This window comes from Enhydra lutris, unplaced genomic scaffold (assembly GCF_002288905.1).
Source record: "Enhydra lutris kenyoni isolate GAN:26980312 unplaced genomic scaffold, ASM228890v2 scaffoldscaffold84, whole genome shotgun sequence".
Taxonomy (NCBI): Eukaryota; Metazoa; Chordata; class Mammalia; order Carnivora; family Mustelidae; genus Enhydra; species Enhydra lutris.
This window is the reverse complement of record NW_019154168.1, coordinates 338,917-361,582: the sequence shown is the minus strand read 5'-3', so window position 1 is coordinate 361,582 and position 22,666 is coordinate 338,917. Positions and strand designations below refer to the sequence as shown.

The 22,666-nt window shown below is 40.6% G+C and overlaps 1 protein-coding gene across 1 annotated transcript in view; it reads right to left on the bottom strand.

Annotated features, from left to right (window-relative positions):
* LOC111161333 (solute carrier family 2 member 13) overlaps positions 1 to 21,879 on the bottom strand; it is a 387,603-nt gene extending 365,724 nt beyond the window's left edge. Inside the window, exon 1 of the mRNA XM_022524931.1 lies at positions 21,290 to 21,879. Within this exon, the coding sequence (XP_022380639.1) occupies positions 21,290 to 21,845 (556 nt within the window). The 5' untranslated portion in view covers positions 21,846 to 21,879. The remainder of the gene's footprint in view (positions 1 to 21,289) is intronic.
* Positions 21,880 to 22,666: the final 787 nt, after the last annotated feature.

The window sequence follows — 22,666 nt, the reverse complement described above, 5'->3', positions numbered from 1 at the left end:
ATACTACCTTACACCAGTAAGAATGTCCAAAATTAACAAGATAGTAAACGACATGTGTTGGAGAGGATGTGGAGAAAGGGGAACCCTCTTACACTGTTGGTGGGAATGCAAGTTGGTGCAGCCACTTTGGAAAACAGTGTGGAGATTCCTTAAAAAATTAAAAATAGAGCTACCCTATGACCTTGCAACTGCACTACTGGGTATTTACCCCAAAGATACAGATGTAATGAAAAGAAGGGCATTATGTACCCCAATGTTCACAGCAGCAACGGCGACAATTGCCAAACTGTGGAAAGACCCAAGATGCCCTTCAACAGACAAATGGATAAAGAAGATATGGCCCATACATACAGTGGAATATTGTGCCTTCGTCAGAAAGGATGAATACGCAACTTTTGTATCAACATGGACGGGGCTGGAGGAGATTATGCTGAGTGAAATAAGTCAAGCAGAAAGGGTTAATTATCATATGGTTTTGCTTATTTGTAGAGCATAAGGAATAACAAACATGGAGGACATTGGGAGAAGGAGAGAAGTGAGTTGGGGGAAATCAGAGGGGGAGACCAATCATGAGAGACTGTGGACTCTGAGAAACAAACTGAGGGTTTGAAGGAGAGGGGGTTGAGAGGTTGGTTGAGCCTGGTGGTGGGTATTATGGAGGGCACGTATTGCATGGAGCACTGGATGTGGTGCATAAACAATGAATCCTGGAACACTGAAAAATTAAATTAAATTTTAAAAAAATATCAGAACAGTTTAACACTTAAATATATATCTTTTTAGACCTGCATGGCCTTAAAATAACCTTTTCCCCCCAAAAGAAAGTTAGATCAAGGAGAAAATTTTCCATACATTTGTCTTTCCTTCTGTTCCTCCTCCTTCTCATGTTCTCATTCATTTATTCTACAACCATTTACTAAATGTCTACTATGTGCCAGGACCTGGACGGCATATGAGATGGAGACAAAAATAATAAAACACTGACCTTGTCCTTAAGGAACTCCTATCTCGTGAGTGAGCAGAGTAAACTAACACTACTAGATATTTATATATACCAGTTACCCCTACATCGTACTTCTTAATTTAATATTCATAAACTCAGTAGGAAGGGGGCAATATTTTCCCCATAATTAAAGATGAGAGACCTAGGACTCAGAGGAGTCAGTAATCTCTATCAGTTCACAAAAACAATTCACATTACTATCAGTATTAATATCCTGAGGCTGAGGCATGGTAGATACATTAAAATGCAATAAAGGTAATAGCTAACATTTACTATCTGCAAGGCACTGTGACAAAAGCTTTGTACAATTTGCCTCTTATTTTTCAAGCCAACTCCATGAGACCGTTATTCTTGTCACCATGTTGCACCAGCATGGTGCAATGGTTAAAGGGCCAGACTGGGGTTTAAACCACCGGGTTCAAATCTTACCTCCACAACTTACTAGATATATGTCCTTCATGGAGTTATTCAATCTCCCAGTGTCTAAAATCCCATTTGCAAAATGAAAAATAACATTACTAGATGATATGAAAATTAAATGAGGTAATACATTAAAATGCAACGTCTGGGGGAAGACGTATTTCAGGAAGAGGAAAGAGCTCAAGTTGGATGGATCAGACTATATGATTCCACTTACATGAGGCATCTAAAACAGTCAAATACACAGAAGTAGAGAGAAGAATGGTGGTTGCTCGGGGTATGATGGGAGAGGGTGGGGGAAGGGAATGGGAAATGGGTTGTTGCTATTCAATGGGCATAAAGTTTCAGTTACTCACATTGAGTAAGTTCTAGGGATCTGCAGTACAATACTGTACATTTAGTTACCAATACTGTCCCATGCACTTAAAAATTTAAGAGAACAGATCTCATGTTAGGGGCTTTGACCACAACAATAAAGTCTAAAAAAAATATGTAAATAAATAAGGCAGAAAGAATATTATAATCTAAGTTTTTCCTTGCACTATACTTTGCTAAATTTTTCTATGAATGAAGGAAGAAAGGCCATTTTTTTCAGGCCATTTTTTTAATGGCCTGAAATTATGTTAAAAATATTAAGTAAAAAAAAAAAATCAGGGGGTATGAAGCACAAAAGCGTAACAGTGAAAGATACTAAGTCCCAACGTGTAGGCAGTTATTATTCAAAACACACACACACACACCCTGCTTCATGGGACTTAAAATACCAAAACTGAAAAAGGTGGCATTTAAACACTGTCTTTACTAAACCACTTTATTTTAAAACCGTTCTCTTTCTGACTAACCTTGACATCACACAATGAAAGGAGTTACAAAGTAGAAGTCACTGCACCTGACTAGTCATTCACCTGTTCAAGGAGAAAAATCAGAGTCTTCAAAATACCTTTTTGAAACCAAAAATCAACAACGGTTGCCTTTTATTAAAGATTTATTTAAGATTTTTATTTATTTGACAGACAGAGATCACAAGTAGGCAGAGAGGCAGGCAGAGAGAGAGAGAAAGAAGCAGGCTCCCTGCTGTGCAGAGAGCCCAATGTGGTGCTCGATCCGGAGACCCTGAGATCATGGCTGAGCTGAAGGTAGAGGCTTTAACCCACTAAGCCATCCAGGCACCCCAAAGAAAGTCTTAATTAAACAGCTATCACAGGTCCGAAAGTTCTATATGGGTGGTCCTTGAGGGTATTAATGTGTCTGGAGAAGAGCTAGGGCTCTTGTCCTGAAGTAGTGTTGACAGACCCAAGTATATTATACTGAAGAAATCCTAACAACGCTCTTACTCCCACTTTACATTAAGATTGAGAAACACCAAGCTTTATTAAAAAGTAAAAACACCAAAGTGTGCTGAGGATTGGGAAGGAAGACGAAGATGAGGGGATAGGAAGAGGGGTGGAAACCTAAACTCCAGGAAAGGCAGGTGACCCAAACGGCTTTTGTTTTCACAAGAATTCCTTTGGTGAAATACTTTTTTTTAACAATGACAAGACTGAAGATGAATGTTTATCCTAGCTTCATTACATGTGTAGTACAGTGCCTATACCTACTGGTTTTGAGAGTCTCTTAATCTCTGAGTATCTGATCTAAATAACTCAACTACAACTGGGATAAGTATGAAATAATTTCTAGTTTGCAGAAATTGGTGAATTTACCAAAAAGGTGCCTACAAGCATAAGATTATTTGCAAGCCAATCACCTCAAAAACACTAAATAATTGTTTTTCGTGAGAGGATTCATGCAAGTAGCAGAATGAATCACTGAACGAGTCAAGAGAGAACTGAGGCACTAGAGAAGTTCCCAGAGCCATGGGGCTGGCTTCCAGAGCTGCCGTGCTCATATTTTACAAATTACCAGAACATAAAGTAATGTCCTCGATTTCATAAAGAGAGATTCAAACTATATTCAAGAAAAGTAAATTTAATAATTTAAAAGGAACCCCAAAATAATAAAATAAAATGCTCAGGTGTTGTGAGTCAAACCAACGTTTACTAAACACTAATGGAAGGTTTAAAAGGACACTGCCCCACTGAAGATTTCTCCTTCTAACCCCTGGACAGGTGTCTCTGTACTGTATGCAGACTGCCTGCTGAGAGAGACTGGACATTCACTGGAGGAGTCTGTCTCACTGTTGGCTAGGTCTATGTGTGGGTTAAAAGAAATAATGCAAACATATTTAAAATATAAAAGATGAACACAGAGGGGCGCCTGGGTGGCTCAGTGGGTTAAAGTCTCTGTCTTTGGCTCAGGTCATGATTCCAGGGTCCTGGGATCAAGCCCCGCATCGGGCTCTCTGCTTAGCAGGGAGCCTGCTTCCTCCTCTCTCTCTCTCTCTGCCTGCCTCTCTGCCTACTTGTGATCTCTGTCAAATAAATAAATAAAATCTTAAAAAAAAAAAAAATGAACACAGACACATACTATCTGGTATTTTTAATTTTTCTTGATTTTCAAGAGCATTCTAGTACCTTGAAAATACTTTGAATACTAACTCTGTCTGTTATCAAGCCTAACAGCCACTTAGCTTGCTCTGGATTCCCCAGATTTGATAATCATGGAGCATTCAGGACTGAGCTCTAGTTGTACCCCTCTGGAGACCTCCTTCTGGACCTATTCTTCAATCCTGCCAGAGCATCCAACTAAGTCATGCCATTCTTTTCTCTGCCAGATTTCAGAGATTACTTGTCATTATCCCCCGTGGGATTAACACAGTTTATTTACCACCTACTACAAAGTAAATATTCTATTAAATTTGTTAAATGAAAGAACAGTATGTCAAATTCCTTACCTGCAGAATTTCCCTACTCTATCAACTCAGCAATGCTTTCAAAGAAAAAAATGAGGTTTGGTAAGACATTCCTAGTGAACCCCCCCAAAAAAAGCTCCTAGTAAACATCAGACTCTTTTCTAAATCCTTCCAAATCTTCACTTTAGCATTTTATAATTTTGCTAGAAATTAATGTATGTTGATCTATAATTCCAAGAGTTCATTACCTTTGGAACAATTAAGGCATTCTTTGCCTATATGTCTGATCTCTGGATACCTCATCTTTATGACCTCTTAGGAATAAAAGAGAAAAAAATTACTGACAGTGGCTTTGAGTTCACATCTACAAACTCCTTTAATCCAAGCTGGATTAAGTTTGCTAGTTATTCAATTAAGCAAATAAATTTAACTATTAACCAAAGCAATAGTTATCTAAATGCAGAGCTTTAATGCTTATAACAATTATTCTGAATGCTTAATACATCTAAATATTTGAAAATGGGTGTTATATTTAGAAAAATATAATTTTGAAAATGCTCCAGAACATAATGATCTCTTACACAGATGAAGATTAAGTAAATGACTGTGTAATTATCAAGTGAATATCACAAAATTATGTGTTTCTTTACCAACATTCATGTTTTTCTTAATTAAGGTTAAGGAGCTCATTTTTAAAAAATGAGCTCTTCCTCAATCTCAGCATCTGTTCTTTCACGATAAATAATGACCTTTGCATTTGTAACTAGTTTATAATACCTTAGAAAAAGCATATGAAATCACTGCCACAGTCTTTACTAAGACATTCTTGTTAGAGATGTATACATGTAGAAACTTTGTATTATATCAGATAAGGCCCCTTAATTCCACTTCATGTATCAGACTTTGTGCAGTAAGTTAAATATTGACAAGACATATTCATTCATAAGAATATCATTAGATTCTTTGGAGTTTACTCATGTTGACATTATTAAAGTATCACTCATTTGTTCCTATTTATTTCACAGGAGGAGGTGGAAATAGATCCAAAAATAAAAGCGTATTGTTAGAATCCTGAGTTTTGTATACCATAATGAAAGACTGAACTGCAATTAAAGTTCAAATTGGCCAACTACTGACAACCAAGATAGCTGCACGTCATAAATTTGATGGAGTAACTTCCACTGCTTTCTGTCCAGTTCTGTATTTCAAGATTCAAATCACACTATGAAAATTTCTTATTTTTTCTCTCCGTTTAGCTGGGATCCAGGGATGGGAAACTAGGTAACTCATCCACCTGCTCTCATACTATCAGGCAAATTATAGCTCTACGGAAGGTTTTCCTTACTAACGTGCCAGGAAAACCTGTTCAGTAGAGTCTGAGTAGCTCACCAACTCAAGATGTTGACGTCTGTCTACAATAGAGAGAAAATGGGCATAAAAATTAACTTAATCAAACGCAGGTACCAGCAATCGATCTGATAGACTACATGGATTTAAAAAAAGGGTGGGCAAAAGACACCATCTCTGTACCTTTAAAACTTACAGTATGGTAGAGAACACAACCATATGAAAACACAATTACAACAAGAACATTAATAGCTAATATATATTGAGCCCTTACCAAGTATTAGGAACTACATTTTTTTTTTTTTAAACATATAATGTATTATTTACTTCAGGGGTACAGGTCTGTGAATCATCAGTCTTACACAATTCACAGCACTCACCATAGCACATACCCTCCCCAATGTCCAGCACCCAGCCACCCCATCTCTCCCCTCCCTTCCACTCCAGCACCTCTCAGTTTGTTTCCTGAGATGAAAAGTCTCTTATGGTTTTTCTCCCTCCCTGGTCCCATCTTGATTTATTTTTTCCCTCCCTACCCACTACAACCCCCCACCCTGCCTCTCAAATTCCTCCTATCAGAGAGTATGCTAAGCTTTTAAGAGAAAGTACTTACCAACTGACCCATCTAACAACACTATGAAGTTCTTGGTGAATGGAGCCTGACTTGCTAGCTCCAGGCAGACTTTATCTGTACCCGTGGAACCTGTACTACTGGTGCACCTCGCTCAATGATAGATTAAGACCATACGTGTGCATAGAAGCAGTATAGAGAAATGTGTAAGAATGTATGTCTGGGATAACAAGAATGGTTTCACAGGTAGTAAGAGTTAAAGGGATGTACAAGATTAAAAATCTCATGGAACGGTAAACAGGAAAATCTGGCTGAAGCCAGGGATTCATAGACACAATTTGATGATTTTGTTTGTTACCACAGTTTGGACTAGTGATCATGCCACTTCATTGCTATGAAGAGTCACAAGCTGGCTTTGCTTGAATCATAGCCCCACTTTTCATATCCAGAATTATATCAAAATAACATTTAAGAATCAGAGCAACCTCAAGATCATAACTATTTTTAAAATTCCATACATTTAAGACCATCTTTTAAAACTTATCATATAATACATTTGTATAAAGTTTTCTCCCTTAAATTTACAACCAGATCCATAATGGATTTTTTTTTTTTTAATCCTAAACTACCAGGATTTAACTGTTACAGAACATGAAATGTGGATTGAATACTAAGAAGAGAGCAAGATGAGATTTCAAATTCCAAACACAAGTTTTATCCAGGAAAAAGATTTACTGAATTTTGAAAACTGGAATCAGGGAGGACTTCAAGTTCAGGAAAAATTCATCAGGCCTCTCTCCAGGAGGGGTGAAGTAGGGCTCTCCAGGCCCCTGCCATCTTGCTTTAATTCCAAGTACAACGACAAAGAATCAACTACTAAATCACAAGAATCCCTCTTCCCAAGCCTCCCTGCCAGACAAGAGCAGATACGAGAGCATCAGTGGCATCAGAGAAGAGCACAGACCACAACAGAAGTTTGCACTCCAGCCACTTCACCATCATGGGTCAACGTGGTTACTCTAAGTGCATCCATGAAAGTCCCTGATTATTTTTCAAATGAGTCAACTTCCATTTTTTTTGGATTTGCAAGCCTGATGAAGGATTTGCTTTTGTCCCAGGTACTGAGAACACGGTCAGGCTTAAATGTCTTAAGTGGACTTAAAAATACTTATTTTTCCCCCAACTACTCTACAACATTTGAAACCACAGACGTGAATCAGAAGTAACCCTAGAGAACATTAACCCCATCCATGACACAAATTTCCTACAACATGACATCTCTGATGCGTATGTTAATCCAATCTCAGCTCAAAACTACTCACCAGAGTTACACTGTTTTTACCTACACAGGAAACATTTGCTGAATGACCGCAGTGTGCTAGGCACTATTCTAGGCACTGGTTAGAACGGGGTAAACAAAGCCTGCTTCCATGGAGGTTACATTTTACGGGAGGAAAACAAGGAACTAAGTATCAGAGAAAAACATGACAGAATAACAAAGCAAGGAGAAAAAATAAAAAGTAAAAAAATAATCAAAAAAGGGAATAAAAGTAGGGTAGGAAGTACCAGCGGTGGGAGGCTGTAACTTAAGACAACCATGGAAGTACACAGATGAGGGAATGATGATATGCAGGCAGTGTTTTCCCAGAAGAGGAATTAGACTAAGCAAAGGTCTGGAATGATAATTTTTATGTTCCTGGAGGCCAGGGTAACTTGGAGCAGGAGTAAAGAAAAGTAGTAGAGAAGAAGGTCCAGAACAGTGCAGTGCTGCAGGCCACTGGCGTGTCCTGAGACAGCTGGGGAGTGACGGAGGGCAGCACTCTGACTAGAACTGAGGTGGCATGATCTCATTTATATCTTGTAAGAATCACTCCGGCTGTCAAGTGCAGAAAAGAAGACAGAGGTATCAAGGAAGAGGCAGGGTGAACAGTTAGGAGACCTGCAATGCTTCAAGTGACAGATGTCATTTTAGATCAGGATGTTAAAAGTAGAAGTGATGAAAAATAGATCCTACCCATAATTAGAAGACAGAGTCAAAGATTTTCAGGCAGGGGCGCCTGGGGGCTCAGTGGGTTAAGCCTCTGCCTTTGGCTCAGGTCATGGTCTCAGGCCTGGGATCGAGCCCAGCATCGGGCTCTCTGCTCTGCATGGAGCCTGCTTTCCCCCCTCTCTGTCTGCCTCTCTGCTACTTGTGATCTCTAATAAATAAATAAAATCTTTAAAAAAAAAATTTTTTTTTTTAGGTAGATTGGATGTGGGACATAGGTAAAAGTCAAGGAGAACTCCAAGGCTTTGGACTCAAACACTAAGAATGCCCTCCCCTGGTATGTAGAAGATGGGAGGCAAAGTAGGAAGCTGGATGAGAAGCTGGGCTCAAGAGTCTGTAGATCAAGAAAGAGGTCTGGGTGAGATTCTAGATAGTTGTCAGCAAACACAAGGCATTCCAAAAGCCATGAGCCAGGTTAAGAGCAACAAAGGAGTGACTGTGAACAGAGGAGAGGAGAGCTCCGAGAATGAGCCCCAGCTCCAAGAGAAGGGCCTGCCAGTAAGCGTTATGAAAGATGAAAGAGAATTTCAAAGGAGACTGAGAAGGAATGGCCTAAGGAAAAAGAGGTAGAGCGTGGCATCCTTGAAACCAAAGAAAGTACCTGGGGAAGGCATGACGTAGTACGTCAGTGCCCATGACAGGTCAAGTAAGAGCAGGTCCAAAAATGGTCTCTGGGACGAGCAACACGGGGCATGGTCATCTTAACGAGAGCAACACTGGTGAAGTGGTAAGGGCAAAACCTGTGGGGAAAGGGGTCCCAAAAGAAAGAGAAGAGAGGAACTGAAGAGAAGGAATATATGTAGCTGTGTCAAGTCAAGAAAAGGAGATAAACAAGACAGTAACTGAAAGATGAAGTAAGGTAGAAAGGATTTCTTTAAAGGTGGCAAAGCCAATCTTTGTTGCAACCTTGTGCATGCTTATGGGAATGATCCAGTAGAAAGGGAGAATGTATGCAATAAAAGAAGGAAATAGCTGGAATGACAGTTGAACAGGAGAGAGAGAGGAGCTCTCAGACCTAAGTGCGAGGGTGCACTGGCAGGAGCACGGACAGGGCATGCGGAGGAACGGAAAGAAAGTAGAGAGTTTGGCCAGGAGCAGGCAGAAACATCAGAGGATGCAGGGGAGACGGGGAGTTCGGGGATGTTCTCGTTCTGTTTCTGTTTTTCTCAGTGATAAAATAAGCAACATCCTTTCCTGGGATACATAAAAGAATAAGATCCAAGAAATGTACATCCCATATCATGGAGTCTCATTAATTCATAAAAGGAGATAAAAGTTAGGGGGAAAATACATTTAAGCAACTTTCAGATGATTAGATTCTTTATAATGTTTTGGTCGTTTCTTAAAAACATCATTCCATAGAATATAGAGGTAAAATCTCATTTGGAAAAAAAAAAATTGTCACCAGAGTCTTTCGTTATATATGTGTCTGTGTATTTTGAAACAAAAATCTGAATTCCAGGTAAAGCTATAATAATAAATATATAAAGGCAATAGTAACAAAATTTAAAAAACATTTCGTCACATGTTAACTACATATACAATGTTATGCCTTCTTTCAAACTCCAAGTCCATTCATGATTTTTTTATATAGTTGTTAATCAGATTCTATTCTTTAGGCTGTTTCTTTTGTGGATTTGTATGTATCCCAGATGCACATGGTTTCATGGTTTCATATTAATGGCAACGTAATGTTCTACCACATAATTATTTCCTAATCACTAGGCACTCAGAGGTTTTCCCCCATTTTTTTATTATTATCTTATAATGTATTATTTGTTTCAGGGGTACAGGTCTCTGAATCATCAGTCTTACACAATTCACAGCACTCACCATAGCACATACCTTCCCTAGTGTCCATAACCCATCACTCCCATCCCACCCCCAAGCAACCCTCAGTTTGTTTCCTGAGATTAAGAGTCTCTTATGCTCTTATGGTTTGTCTCTCTCTCTCTCTTTTTTTTTTTTTTAAGAGAGTATGGGCAAGTTGGGGGGGGAGGGAGTCTGAGGGAGAGAGAGAATCCTCAAGCATAATCCACTGAGTCCCAAGCAGGGTTTGATCCCAGGACCCCACCATCATGACCTGAGCTGAAATCAAGAACGGCTGCTCAACCAAATGAGCCACCTGGGTGGCCCTCCCCCAGTTGTTTTAAATTACATATTGTACATCTATAAATATCCTCACGCAAACAGAGTTTATTTCCTTATACTATAATCCCTCAAGTGAAATTTCCAGATCAAAAAGTATCAGCAGTTTACAAATGAACTTCAAAATCACAGACCTTGCATTATTGACTTCTGTACTGCAGTGTTTAATTTGGTACTAATATATATCAGTAATTCAAAATAGGTTTGTTGAATTAGTGAACAAAAGAACAAATGAATGAAACATGTTAAACATGTTAGGAAACTATGTATTCTATTCTCTACAAAAAAATTATTCCAGGAGCACCGGGGTGGCTCAGTTGGTTAAGTGTCTGCCTTCAGCTCAGTCACGATCCCAGGGATCAGGAAGCCTGTTTCTCCCTCTCTCTCTGCCCCTCCACTCTGCTTGCGCTCTCCCACATGCAAGCTGTCTCTAATTGACAAATAAAATCTTTAATAAAAATTTTAAAGATTTTAAAAAATTATTCCATTTTCCAACCAGAAAAGCTCTTCCTAGGGTACTACTAGCCAAGTTGTTTCCAATTTGCTAATTTAGTAAGTATGATGTAACCTTAATTTTAACTTCAAATTATTAACAAGGTTTAACACTTTTCTAAGAGTTTATTCACTAATTGCATTTACTTTGCTGTTAAACAGTCTATTTAATATGCTATGAGCATATTTTTTTCTGTTAAACAAACATACCACAATATTTTTCCAATCTGTCATCTTGCTTTTAAAACCCCTAGAGGTTTTAGGGATGCCTGAGTGGCTCAGTCGGTTAAGCAGCTGCCTTGGCCTGGGGTCATAATCCCAGGATCTGAGGATCCAGTCTTGTATCAGGCTCCTTGCTTAGCAAGGAGCCTGCTTCTCCCTCTGCCTGCCATTCCCCCTGCTTATGCTACCTTTCTCTCTGACAAATAAACAAACAAAATTAAAAAAAAAAAAAAAAAAAAAAAACTCTAGAGGTTTTAAAAATTATAATGAACCATATCACTGATAAAATCACTCCATTCCTATTTTTTAAACTTGAATATCATAATACCTTACATTATTAATGAGAATAAATTTCATTTACATTTTTATTCATATTATTTCCTTTTCTCAATTATTTAATCATTCTTTTACCTGTTGTCTTATCTGATTTGTTGAATACTAAATCCAAATAGCTGGATCTATTGCTGACATTGTCATTCTATGCTACTCATCTCTTTTCTGACTTTAATAACACATTATTGCCATATAATAAAGTATTATACATTTGGAGTAATTTCTACCTAGTCTTTCAGTACTGCTCCCCCAACCTCATCACCATTCCTTTGACAATCAGTTTTAGAATCCTACAAAGTATCTTACAAGGATTTTAATTACATACATGTAATTAAATTACATGAAATACATTAAATCCATCTACTTACCTAGGAAATATCATTATGACTATTCAAGCTTCCACAATCAAGAACTGGATTTTTCATCTAATGGAGAGGTAGGGCACACACAGGTCCTTGATCAGAAACCCAGATTTGAATCTCAGCGCTGTCATGAACACTGATAATGTATCAAACTTCTCTACACTTCCTTAAATTCACTTGAAGTATGGAAAATACGAACCTTCTTGGTTAATGAGTGAATACATATAAAACACATGCACACACAGGCATGAAGGAATAGCTTTGCTTCAGGATCGCTCTACCGTACTTTGACTTTTTAAAATACTTCTAATAAGCTGCCTTTAAGTAAGCATTACACCCTAGGAAATGAAGATTAGGGATTTTCAGAAAGAGATTATTCAAGAAAAAATGACACACTGTTAGAATTCTGGGTTTTTGGATGAATTTTAACACTGAAATCATTTAAAAGAGACAAGTACAAGAAATAATAGTAAACTTCTAAAATTCTACATATTTTCCTCACAGGAGTGAATAAAATGAAAGATTCTGTTAAGAATTCCCAAAAAGCTTTCGTTCAACAGGCACGAGAAAGGACGGGAACAGTTTCGGGTTTGGGGTTTTCTGCATCAGAAACTTCACCTGCTGCACCAACTTCACCGCCGGGTGGGCAAGATGGCCTGTGAGCCCCGCATGACCTCTGAGACGTATGTGCCACTTACCTACAAAATCACAGGCGGTGGAGTTACAGTGAGTTCACTAGTCTGAAAACAGTGGAAGGAGGAGGATCAGAAGCCATTTTCTTTATGATTTTATAGTAAATATTAGAATTAGGTAGACTTGGCAGTAACTTCTTCAGATCTTACCCTAATGTTAATTTATAATGATGCCTGCATTTCCAGAATCTGTGAAGTCCACTGTCAGGTGTGCCTGCAACTCGTTTTCAGTCATTATACTTTTCTTTCAGAACTACGAGCAGTTGCTAACTGAAAACTAAATGGTCAGTGTTTAGTCCTCGAATATGATGCATGCAATTTTAGTTTCCAAATTTTCTCTGTTGTAGGGAATAAGCGCATGACAAAGTCATAAACTAAGCCCAAAAATATGATAATGGTCTTTTATATGAAAGCTTCCATTACTAAAATTCTTTTTACTCCAAGGCTATTACTTTCAAGTTTTTATTAAAACTATTCATTCTTTTCCTCTTAAGAAGCAGATATATCTTTTCCACTGGGAACTGAACTATTTTGTCTACAAACAGGAACATAAAATATTACATAAAATATTACATTATAGACATACCTAATAGCACAGCTCCAGTTAGTCCCTTACCACTAGCCAATATTATACCCTAACAAATAGGTTCCCAGTTGGACTACTTTCTTATCCAAGTCCTACACCTCTGGAGGGAAAACTGCTTGCTCTCCTCAATGCTTTGTATTTATCCCCTTCTCCCTTCCCCCATCAGAAAACTATCCTCTCAGAGGACCTATGTTTATAACCTTCTCCAAGACCCAGTTCAAAACTTCTCCTGTCTTGCTAGATCACACATAATTTCAAATAAACACTTGAAAGACAGTACTGTTCTGCTTTCAAATTACTCATTCTTTCAAATTTGTACAATGCATACTACGGAATTTTTACTCATCTGTTAATAGTTATGATAAACATTAAAATCTAATAATAATTTTATTTCCCCTGACTGCAAAATGTTGGTAGGGTGATGACAGAGATGGCTACACCTGATAATACAGCTACCGTTTTCCTGACACCCAGGTACTTGTACATGCATGAGTTCATGTACTTTCTACAACAACCCTGTTTTCTAAGTGCTATCATAACACTCACTCTAGAGATGTGGAAACTGAGGCACACAGTGGTAATGTGCCAAGGGTTACACAGGTCACGTGTGACTGTTTAACAAACAGTGATGCTTTCCTTTGCCAGGTACTATGAAAGCAACTTACAACATAAACTCATTTAATCCTCAAAACTACCCTAAGAGGCAGGTATCATTCCCATTCTTCTGATAAGGATACTGAAGCACAAGACTTACCATGACCCCCCCGGTTGTTAAGTGGCCAGCCAGGGTCTGAGCCCAGGCAGTGCGGACCAGATGCCTTAAGCTTCACCAGGCTACTCCACTTTCTGAATTAACAGTGCAGCAATCAAACATGGATCTGAGGTTTCTAAGTGTTCAACTATAGCAACATCCTGCGGAGAATTATGTGTTCTTTAGTTTTACATATTCGGTCCACAGATTTCTTTTAACATGATTTATTTGAGAGAGCAGGAGAGAATAAGTGGGGGAGCGGCGGAGGGAGAGAATCCACAGGTAGACTCCCTGCTATTAGCCGAGCCCCACGGGGTGCTTGATCCACAACCCATGAGATGATGACCTGAAGTGAAACAGAGTTGGAAGCTTAACTGACTGAGCCACCCAGGTGTTCCTACCTATATTCTTTATATACATTCTTTAGTATACACATTTAAGAGCTTAATATATAAAAATTATGGTACTAAGTGCGGTGAGAGGACATAAATACTATTAACACCTTATTAGTTAATATCAGGAGTTTCTGGTCTACCAGTAGAGAAGAGCCATGGCCAAAAACCATAGGGCAAAGAATGATGCAGTTAAATGCCATACATATGGCTCAGAGAAAGTATTAATGTTTAGCAAAGGCCAACAAAGAAAGTTTTCATGATAAAGCTGGACCTGGAAGGATGTGTAAACATCCTACAGATACTTTTTTTTTTTTTTTTTAGATTTTATTTATTTATTTGACAAGGAGAGAGAGAGCACACATGTACAAGCAGGGAGAGCAGCAGAGAGAGAGAGAGGGAGAAGCAAGCTCTCCATGGAGCAGGGAGCCTAATTCAGGGCTTGATCCCAGGTCCCTGGGATCATGACCTGAGCCGAAGACAGACACAAACCCACTGAGACACCCAGGCACCCCAACATCCTACAGATACTTCTATCATAGGATTAACAACACATCACTGTGTTCTCATGTTTTTCTTTCCCAGTAGACTTAGGTCTTTTAAAAACAGGGACTATTTTTATCTTAGTCTCTCTAGCACTCAACAAAGTCATCACTCAGAAAATGGCTATGTGAAGAGGGTAGAGAGAATGTTATGGAAAAGCCCATTCCAAAAAGAGATCCTAAGCTTAAAGAGAAAAGCAGAAAAGGAATTTTTAAAATCTTAGTTGCTGTACCACGGGCAGTATCTCTGTGCAGACCAAGTCCCGGGGCCCCATTTTCACTGCATTCCATGTGAACGCAGCCCCTCTATGGGGAGTATGGAGCTGCTGGATTGTACAACACAACAGTCCTGATTACAGGCATCCCTGGTCACACGTTCTTGGCATGGGAAAGAAATGTCCTAACCAGCTCTGCTTTTCTCCTTGCCACTCCTTGATACGCCATGGCTGTACTCTCGAAGAACTCATTTTAAGAGTTTATATTTTAAAAGTTAACATCCACCTAATATCATGGAAAATAATTATGCTAGTTATATAATAATATTATATTATTATAATATAAAATAATTATGCTAGTTTCAGAGAGAAGGGACAGTATCACAGAGCAGCTGAGCATGGAAAGACTCCAAAGCCAGACCTCTTGGGAGCCAACTGAGGCCCCACCACTCAGGAGCTTTGTGACCATGAGAAAACTACTTCCTCTCTTTCTGCCTAAAACATCTTCATTGTGAAAAGAAAAAAAAAAAAAAATCATACGGTCCCACCGGATTATTATGAGGATTACGTGAACATATGCAAAGCGTTGAGCAGAGTGCCTGGCACAGAATAAACATGGAACAAGAGTTAGGTATTAATCGATTGCCCATTCACATCGGGCCCTGCAGAGCGACTGCTAAGACTCCCCACCCCCCTCCCCGCCAGTGCAGGCCAGATATGATGAAATCAGAGACAGAAGAACGCTGGTGCCAGCAAACAATGGTGTGCACCCTCCTGTCCACCCCCACTGCTGTAGTGCTGTGAAATAAAATTCCTGCCATGTGGCTTCTGACACATGCTGCAAACCACACCGCTCCAAACAGTGGTGCTAAGACTTAATAAAAGGCCCAAATATAAAACATGCAGTACTCCCAGCTAAAGTTTAGAAGTATCTATAAAACTTAACTCTTTTTTCTCTACATCCAAGGAAATTAAATTTTAATTGTGGGAAAAAAAAACATTTTGGGGTTTCTAGCGAGTACAGATTTTCCTCACGACAACAGAAGTTTTCTCCACAGAAGTGTTGCTACAACTTACTCTCAAGGTCAAAAGGAAAAGAAAGTGAAGAGGAATGAAAAGAGTTGTAGACAGGAAGGATGGATAAAGGAACCAAGTAGGATCAGAAAAATAAAAGGAAAATAGACTCCTAGGCTTTTCAGTAAGAAGGCCAAGGCCGCTTGTTCTTTGAGATCTACCAGCAGGTTCTAGATCATCAGATGTGTTAAAGTCAAAGGCATCAACGTCAAGGCAGTCAACTTAGACTGTGTTCTGACTTTGAGCTTAAAGACAGACAGAAATACGGATGGATGAAAAAGCAGTGTCTTAGACTGAAGTCACATGAACAACTTCATAGAACACATGTTAACAGGCTTCTCTGTCATCCTACTGATAACTCACTGGAGGAGGGTGTTGCCACACTACTAGGCAAACATAATTAGGTCATAATCCTCCATGTAACTCTGCCACCAGACAGAAAAGTAGAGTGCGTGGGGCACATACTATGTGTCTGAAACACGCAGAGGAAGTAAAACAAAGCTTTACTTTACATGTCAGTTTCATGTTGGTAAATCCAAAAAAGAAATCTGCTTTAAAAGATGAAACTGAAAGAAAAGGCAGGAGGTGGAGGGTGGCGGGGAGTAGGAAAAATAAACTTGATGGCAAATAACAAAAATAAAATTACATCAGCTGATATTTTAAAAACCTGGTTGATTCTAACTAATCCTGTTTACCTAAATTCTTTACTGACTTTAATCTCAGTACTGAGTTTTGTTTTTTTTTTTTAAGATTTTATTTATTTATTTGACAGAGAGAGAAGTCACAAGTAGGCAGAGAGGCAGGCAGAGGGGGAAGCAGGCTCCCTGCTGAGCAGAAATCCCAATGTGGGGCTCGATCCCAGGACCCTGAGATCATGACGTGAGCTGAAGGCAGAGGCTTAACCCACTGAGCCACCCAGGCGCCACTGAGTGAGTTTTTGATCAAACAAGACTTTACATTTGCTTTGCATCAAAGAAAAGATTTCAAAGTGCTATCTGAAAAAAAAAGTTTTATTTTTAGAAATATTACTCTACAGGTTATAACAGACTGATTACAAGGAACAATACGCAGCCACAAACTGTGTTCCAGTAGAGGGAGTATTGGGACGGGAAAAACTGATGTAGATCTAAGATTAATTCAACAAACCGGGTGCTGTATTATTAATGTCAATTCTCAGTAAAGGTTTTAAATATTGGTGAATATCTGAATTTAGACACTTCTTGATATTTGCTACACAGACACTAAGTCACTGCTTGTAATGAGCAGTAGACTAAATGCCAACACCGTGGAGAAAGGACTAAATGAGACAGTCTGGTCCCAGAACTCAACTCAAGACAAGAGCAAAATAAACCAGAGGAACCAAAGGGTACCTCTGGTGAAAACAAAAGTCTAAAGAAATGCCCTATTCAACCAGGCACTTGGTCAGCTGATTTTGTTGTAAAAAGAAAACAAAATCAAACACTGATACCCAATTTCTGAGGTTTCTTTTACCATACGACTCATTTAATACAGACTAACAACTACACTCTACTGCTTAGTTATCTTTATCTTTAACCTTTTTCAAAGGTTTCTGTTGAAGCCTTCCCACCCCACACTCTTCCTACTCCAGTAATTCATGGCCACTTGCTATGCCGGACCCACCCTGCAGTAACCATCTGAGCAAAGAATTTCTAATACTACAAATTCAAAGAGGTAAGAAGGTTTGTGGAAGAAATTAGAGTTTAAAGGCAAAAGGGTGTGGAGAGAAAAGACCAAATAACAAAGGATGTTTAATCTGATCACATCATTTATAGCTAAAAACCTCCCATGATTGTCCCTATATAGGCACTGTCATCAAAGAATCCCTATTCAGCATAAACCGCCCCCCACGCTGAAACATCATTCTAGTTTCATGAGCGCCCATCACCACCCTTCATTCACTTTGTGCTTCTAAAACTGTTTTTTTATGCCTTTACACTTGCTATTAATGCTACCGTAAATGCCCAGTAGAGTAATACAAGCAAAAGACTGAGTCTTTGTTTTTTTAATCCTTTGTACCAGTGACCTTGTCATTTAACTGCTATAAACTGTTTCTACATCCAGCAAAAGTGGACCTGTTTCTCATCTACTTCAGAGTTAGAATAAATGAAATAACATAGGTAAAGTAATGCAGGATGCCTAGTAGAAACTAAAGCACTAAATATTAGCTCCTTTTCCCAGCTACCTTTACATCTCAACTCCTACCTACCCTTTACACCCCATTTTAAATACGTATTTGTAAAACCTCCCATGTGTTCTATTTACTTTCCCCCCAAAAGAATCAACAGCCTATACTCCTGGCTCAGAGAAACTTCTATTGTATTTTAATTGTTTGTTGATGGTCTTTCCATTCTATTAGAGAATGAACACCTCCAGGGTGGGATTTTTATCTAGTTACTGCCTACTCCAAATCTGACAGAATCAATAATGGAAGCTTAATTAGCATTTGTTGAATAGATGAATGATTGCATTAAAGTATTAGAAACTAAAACCCTTAAATGGCCTTTCAAATATTTTGATAATAACACTTTTTTAAAGAGCAATCCTGTGTTAAAATGGTACCCTAACAGAAATGGAATGATTTTTTTAATGTTTCTGCTCACTATTCCAAACAGTAAGTGCCTCCTATAGGCTAGGAATACACATCAGTGAACAAAATGAACAAAAGCTCTGTCCCTATGGGCTTATATTTACTATGGGTAAATCTGTGGAAGAGATTATAACAGCAAATTTGTCTGAAAAAAATAGCAAAAGCCCATTTTGTTATGCATCAACATTACTAAGTATCAACAGGACCAAATAAAAAAACAAACAACAAAAAACAAACTTCCCACTCCCCATAAAATTTAATTACTCAAAAAAAAAAAAAAAAAGGCACGAAATTCACCCAGATTTAGTGTATTTAAGCAAGCAAAACTGATTTAGTGTCTCCCTAGCCCCTCCCAAAAAGCTCATGTTAAGGATACATTTCTTTGTAACTAAAAATAATTGTGACTTCTCCTTTGGGAAGTGAGTAATCCTTGTGAGTTTTAAGGATATTACATGTACAATTACATGCTTTGTATAATCCTAATTCAAAATGTGATCTATTTCAAAGCTTGTTCATGACTTTAGCATTCCTCATTTTATAAGTAAAGAAGGCCTATGTTACTTTGTATCAGGGCTTCTATTCTAAGAGTGTCTTTCTGACAGATGGGTCTCACCAGGACTAAATCAGGACCATGTCTCAACTGGGATGCAGAGACAGGCAAGCCACCCAGGTGCCAAAGAACAAGGCTGTGAGATACACACGTGTCTACAGTTTCCGCACATCAACCTTTCCAATCTTACCTCCTCTTCATTCTCTTTGTTGCAACCACCTTGCTCCCCGAGCTTAGAAGGTCTGTTCTGCATCTCTGTTAAAACACTATTCATGTGTCAACATACCATTTCTCCAAGGAAGAGCTTCCAGCTTCCTTCTCTTAGGATAACTGCACCCTTTTTGAATGCATCAGCCCTCTCTCCCTGACAGATCTTCTCAGGGAGCCTCACTAGTTCTGTCTGGATTATTCCCATCCTGCTACTCTTACTGGAGTTAAATCCTCTTCACCACTCTACTACCCAGAACAGGGGCTCAATTTTCCCTGCAGATAAAGAGTAAACAGAGTATCCAAATACCCAATACTTGTCACACCTAAACTCTAGGAAGCTTCATTCAAAGATCTCTGCAAAACATTATCCAATTTCAAAATCGCAAGATTCACTCTTACTGAACAAATCTTGCCACCTAAAATTGTTATTTCTAGGTGAGAAGGAACAATAAACATGGTTCATGCGTCCCAAGCAGAAAATAGGGAGAAAAGAAACCTGATCATTTGACTTTAACCGCAAGTTATTTATAGAAGGGTCCTGAAGGCACAGGTAGTTCCTCTACAAAGAGGTTTCATTTCAGCTGTACTTTTCGGTCATTTTGGACTTTAATGTGCCAACTTACTATTTTACTGAGAGACTGCCCCTACTTCACTGATTAACAGTACAATAAACAAAAGTCAGTAATGACAGATTTGGGATATAAAGTGCAGTGAGCTAGAGTTTGGTCTCATGGTTCCTAAACGGGGAATTGTATAAATGGGGCTCACTTGCCCTTAGAGACTATAAGGAAGGGGGTGAAAAACATAGTATGTCAAGCGGTGAATGGACAAATCATTAGGAGTCCCAGGTTTAAAGAGTTTTCATCAAGCACCAGCCATGGGGGGAGGGGGGAGACAACTTCAACAGCACTCTAAAGGAAACAAACTGACTTATAAAATGAAACACTTAAAAAGCATCAGCAGCATGTCTTAGAAAAATTACTAGATTTATGTCTCAACCCCCTACTTTCCATCAAAAGTGCTTTCTAATAATACCGAGCACATTCCAAATAGCTTCTGTCTGCCAAGAACTTGCCAATTGTACCTCCCCTGTTCAGCAACCAGGGTGAAAAATCAATGCCAAGGGAACCTTAATCCTTTCATTTTTGAAGGAATTGCAAACATCTATCTTGCTGGGCATTTATCCACAGGGGGAGTGGCTCCTAAATGAATTTAATAAGTGAACATGACCTTTAATAGATAATTTGGTTCCCAACGAAAAGAGAGGCAAAGCAAAAAAGAATCGGTGGATGTGGATTTATAGGAAAAAGTTAGAAAAACACAGAGAAGGAATTCATTTGGGAAAATATATGAAAGCAAGAGGCAACAAAACAGTGATGGCAAAAGGGAAAAAAAAAAAAAAAAAACTAACTAATACTCCAAAGAAATGACTAGAGAAGGAACGAGTGTATGGGTAGCAAAGAATAAAGTCCAGAATCACTTGATTAACTTTAAAAATTATCTTACTGGGAATTTAAGACTGATGGGACTTGGAGTTTGGAATCCTAGAAAAGGAAAGGGGCTAGCAGTTGAAAAAGTGAGACAATACAGTAAAGAGACCCTCCCCTCAGAAGCTCTAGAGGGACATCAGGTAGGGCTGGATCAAGGCGATGGCTGGGGTTCATAGAAGAGCTAGGAGATGTAACATCGCGCGGACTCACTTAACATGGGAGGAGATCGAGATTCCACGTGGGCTTCTGAGAGGCCACAGCGAACAACCACCCCCACACACCCTCCGCGGGACACTTAGAGCCCAGAGTAACAAACAGATGGGCTCTCGGAACCAGACATGTGGAGTGTTCTCGGGGCCACTAAGCCCGGACGGGGACCTCGGCGGGGCAAAAGGAATGCAGGGACCAGGGTCAAGGGCGCCCTTCGCAGAGCATGAACTCACCGATGCCGAGCCCCACGACCAGGCGGCCGGCAAGAAGCGTCTCCTTGTTGTTGGCCGCGGCCAGCACCGCGGACCCGGCCGTGAAGAGGGCACTGGCCAGCAGGATGGCGGCGCGGCGGCCGAAGACGCCGTTGAGGGCCCCGCCGGCCAGCGCCGAGACGGCGGCCGCCCCCACGGTGCTGGACACGAGCAGCTCCTGCCACAGCGCGTCCAGGCTGAGCTGCCGCTTGAGCAGCAGCATGGCCCCCGACACCACGCCGGTGTCATAGCCGAACAGGAAGCCGCCCAGCGCGGAGAAGACGGCCACCACGTACACGAAGGCGGGGGTCTCGTCCTGCTGGAACTGCCGCCGCGCCGCGCGCTCCAGGTCCCCGACGCCGCCGCCGCCCGCGCCCGCGCTCTGCAGGCTGGCGCTCGACTCGGCGGCCGCCAGAAGGCTGCGCTCCCCGGCCGCGCTCGCCGCGTCTGGCTCCTGCTGCTTCCTGCGCCGCTCGCCCATGAGGCTGCTCAGGCTCCGCAGCGTGTACTCCACATTCTCGCTCGCCTTGCGGGACATAGGGCAGGGGCCCGGGACTTCCCGGGGGGCGAGGCTCCGCGGGCCGGCGGTCTCCGAGGGCTGGACAGCCCAAAAGGGCAGGACCTACGCCGCCGCCTTCCTCCTCCGGCTGCCACGGCAACAGCCGCGGCCGCGGCCGCTCGGGGGAGAAAGTTGCTGCCCGCGGAGCTCCGGCGCTGCGGAGTTGGAGCCTGGCGGGTCTCACTCGAGACTCACGCCCCGCGCCTGCCGAGCTGGCGCTGCGGAGCGGGCGGGAGGCGGGGCCTCGGGTCACGTGCACCCCGGGCCAGCGGGGCAGGGCCGCGGAGACGCTCCGCCCCCTCCCTGGGTGGGGCCAGGCTCGGGCCGCCCGAGACCTCTAAACCCCACCCTCCCAGTCTGGGGCGACCTCTGACCCAGGTTCCTTAATTAATTTAAGATACTGGCATCCTTAGGAAATAACCCAGGCCTGGGGCTGCAGCTGGGGAGCTGGCCAATGTGGGAATGTCAAGTTAATAGGCTTCAGATAAGAGAAAAGATCTGCAATGCTTGCACAGTGTGGGAAGCGAAGGAGAGAACCCCTTAAAACAGCCTGATCTGCCTTCTAACAACCTAGGGATGGCCAAAGCTGGAAAAGGCCTAGGAAGATATATGGTACATAGCAAGCTTTCTTTCTTCTATAATAGTGTGACGTAAATGAGCTTGCTCTGGAGCATTCAGAGCTGTGTTCTCCCATCTCTACAAGCAGTCTCCCTTCATTGCCAGTCCCTCCTCGATTTATGCTTATTGTAAAGATATGGTGCATCTTAATTCTTTAAGGACAGAGGTAATGCACCCCTCCT